The 3,055-nt window shown below is 43.0% G+C and overlaps 1 protein-coding gene across 1 annotated transcript; it reads right to left on the bottom strand.

The window, feature by feature from the left end:
• Positions 1-2,369: 2,369 nt before the first annotated feature.
• Positions 2,370-2,819, bottom strand: LOC110713316. The gene has a single exon (XM_021891774.1). The coding sequence runs from the start codon at positions 2,817-2,819 to the stop codon at positions 2,370-2,372; it is 450 nt and encodes a 149-aa protein (XP_021747466.1).
• Between the last annotated feature and the right edge of the window lie 236 nt (positions 2,820-3,055).

Genomic DNA, 3,055 nt, shown 5'->3' with positions numbered 1-3,055 from the left:
TTTGTTGCGGTTGTTGTTGTTGTTGCTCTTCTTCATCTTCACCACCTTCTCCTTCTCCACCTTAACCATCATGCCCATCATCATCATCATCGTCCTCATCAACATAATCCTCCTCCATAACATTCTCAACCCTCCCGTCATCCTTGGGAATCCTAGCCTCTCGAGTGATTGAGGTGGCAACTGGGTTTGGGAGCATACAATGGTGAAGCCAAGAGTACCCACCGTTTCCCTTAGTCTTAGAAATGAAGCGCAAGGTGTTAAGTTGCTTCATATCCAAATACATGTCTTCACTCTTTCCTATCGGAGTGCAAGACCTCAAGAAACGCTCTTGCTTGAAATAATACACCGATCTAGTAATCATACCACCACAATGAATCTCACCCGTCTTCTTCCCAGTGGCGATCAACTTACAACAATTCATAAAAAGATACCCAAAATTCAACCTTGGCCCTAAATCTAGCCTTGTAGCCATACAAAGCACCAAGATCTCATCCCTCGAAAGCTTCCCAAGATCTTGCTTACTAAACACTGTATACCCAAGAATTCGATGGAGAATACGTAGAGTCGGGTGAATGATCTCTCTAGCAAGCGATTCCTTAGAGTTAAACGACTTCTTCCTAGATATGGTTCTCCACCAAGCAACCTCATTGTATTCGGTCTTGTGAAGGGCAACTAAGGGCTCAAAAATGTCGGTATTTGGGTTGAAACCAAGGGCTTTGTTGAATTCCGCAAGATTCATGGTATGCTTGGAATTGAAAAGTTGAAAAGAGATGATATAGTCGGTATCCCCCGTCATATTAAACTCAAAGGTGGAGAATAATTCAATGCATGGTTCCAAATAAGTTCGGGGGGATGACTTTACAAACTCATCCAAACCAAGATTACGGACCAAAATGTTAAGATCGGCATCAATACCCAATTTTACCATATCCTCGGGAAAATAGTTGCGGGAAGGTCTAAATTTCCGGGATTTAATTTTATTATAGATAGGGGTGTGTTTAGCCCGGTTATGAAATTTGAGAGCGGGTAAAGGAGAAGGTGGGGCATCATCTTGAGTAGTTTGGTTTTGAGGGGGTTCGGTGTTTGAAGGTTGGCCACGAGAGGATTGGCCGTGGGATTGGTTTGAACTTCTCTTGCTACTTTTAACTCTCCTCAACAAATCCATATTTTCAAACTCAACCAATACAATAAATCACAACGAACACCCAAATTCAACACTACCACCAACGTGAACAAACCTCCGTTCACAAGACCACCCAAAACAACACAAACTACAAAGTACTTGTTACAAGCATCAAACAACCAAAATCCAACAAAAACCAACAGTATTAACAATCTATCACAAAAAAGAAGCACAAAAACATCCAAAATAATTCCAAAACCACCATACAAACAACCAAAAACATCATACTCAAGCTTAATCAAGGCCACTCACAACCAATGCATAAAAATCAATTGAAATTGACAAAAATAAAACAAAGGTGAGAAGTATACCAAGATTGAAGACTCAAATCAAGCACAAGACCGAGTTGACTCGAAATTCCCGAAGAAAACCACGAGAAAGAAGAGCAAACTTGATGAAAATGGAGTATGAAGGAGTTTGGATGGAAATTTTAGAGAAAATAAGGGTGAATTTGAGTAAAATTGAGTGAAAGAGATGATTTGGGGGTTAGGGTTTGAGAGGAGGAAAAGAGAGAATGGGGAAAATTAAGAGTGAAAGGGAAAATAAGAGAGGAGAGAGAAAGAGAGAGGAACCGTGCTAGTTAAAACACAGATCCCCGCACCCTCTCTCGACAAAGCCGCGCCCGCTCTATTACTTCCGCGCTCGCTGAGGGACCGCGGGGCAACCGCGGAGAGTTTCTGGAAAAATCTTGAAATTTCATACCTGACCATGGCCGCGCCCTCTCTGATTCGCCCGCGTCCGCTCCAAAATTTTCGCGCCCGCAAAGAGACCGCGGAGAGTTCCTGATCCAAATTTGAGAAAATAAGTCGCGCCCTCTCTGAATTTACCCCGCGCTCTCTCTATTGCACCCGCGCCCGCGGTGAGCCCGCGGAGAGATCGCGGAGAGCTACTGATCTGATTTCCACTATTGAAAGCAAGGGCACCCAAGGCCTCTCCAAGCCCACGGGGTTCCCTCTCCCCTACACTCTAAAACCTCTTATCACCCTCAACAAATACATTTAGTTCATATATGATGAATGAAGGCACCCTAAAAAAAAAACCAAAAACACAAGAAAGGGTAACAGCAAAAATCAACAAAAAAACCAAAAATAAAAGAAAGAAAGTAAAAGAGAGTAAAGGTGAGAATCTGGGTTGCCTCCCGTAAGAGCTTTTGTTTAAAGTCGTTAGCTCAACGTTACCACCCCACTCATGGTGGTTTGAAAAGAATCATTTTATGAATAAGACCAACAAACACTCCATCAAAATACTTCTTAAGTAGATGACCGTTAACCTTGAAAGAAGATGAGGAATCCAAAGGAAAAATCTCCACGGTGCCATTAGCAAACACATCTTTCACCAAGAAAGGACCACTCCATTTTGACATGAGCTTTCCGGGAAATAACTTCATTCTCGAGTGGTAGAGGAGGACTTTATCACCTATACAAAACTCCTTCTTCTCAATAAGCTTATCATTAGCTTCTTTAGAACGAGCTTTGTAGGTGCTAGCACAGCCACAAGCATCAAGTCTAAGCTCCTCTAGCTCATGAAGATCCAACCACCTTTTCTCGCCCGCACTTTCGAAATCAAAGTTTATCTTTTTGATTGCCCATAAAGCACGGTGTTCAAGCTCCACCGGGGAGATGGCAAGACTTGCCATAGAAAAGGCGATATGTAGTGGTACCAATAGGCATCTTGAAAGCCGTCCTATAAGCCCAAAGAGCATCATCTAACTTGTCCGACCAATCCTTTCTATTCCTTGCAACCGTCTTCTCACACTACGTGAAAAAACGAATTTGGCACCGGTTCAAACCCGGCCTAAGGCACCGGTTTTAACCGGTGCCAATGTGGGGGGTGCCAAAAAGGGGTTTAAAAAGGCACCTGTTCAAACCGGTG

Source organism: Chenopodium quinoa, unplaced genomic scaffold (assembly GCF_001683475.1).
Source record: "Chenopodium quinoa cultivar QQ74 unplaced genomic scaffold, ASM168347v1, whole genome shotgun sequence".
Lineage (NCBI taxonomy): Eukaryota > Viridiplantae > Streptophyta > Magnoliopsida > Caryophyllales > Amaranthaceae > Chenopodium > Chenopodium quinoa.
The sequence above is the reverse complement of the archived record's forward strand: the minus strand, read 5'-3'. Positions and strand labels throughout refer to the sequence as shown.

Coding starts and splice junctions, on each gene's coding strand:
- LOC110713316 (XM_021891774.1), bottom strand. CDS start 2,819: ATGGCAAGTCTTGCCATCTCCCCGGTGGAGCTTGAACACCGTGCTTTA.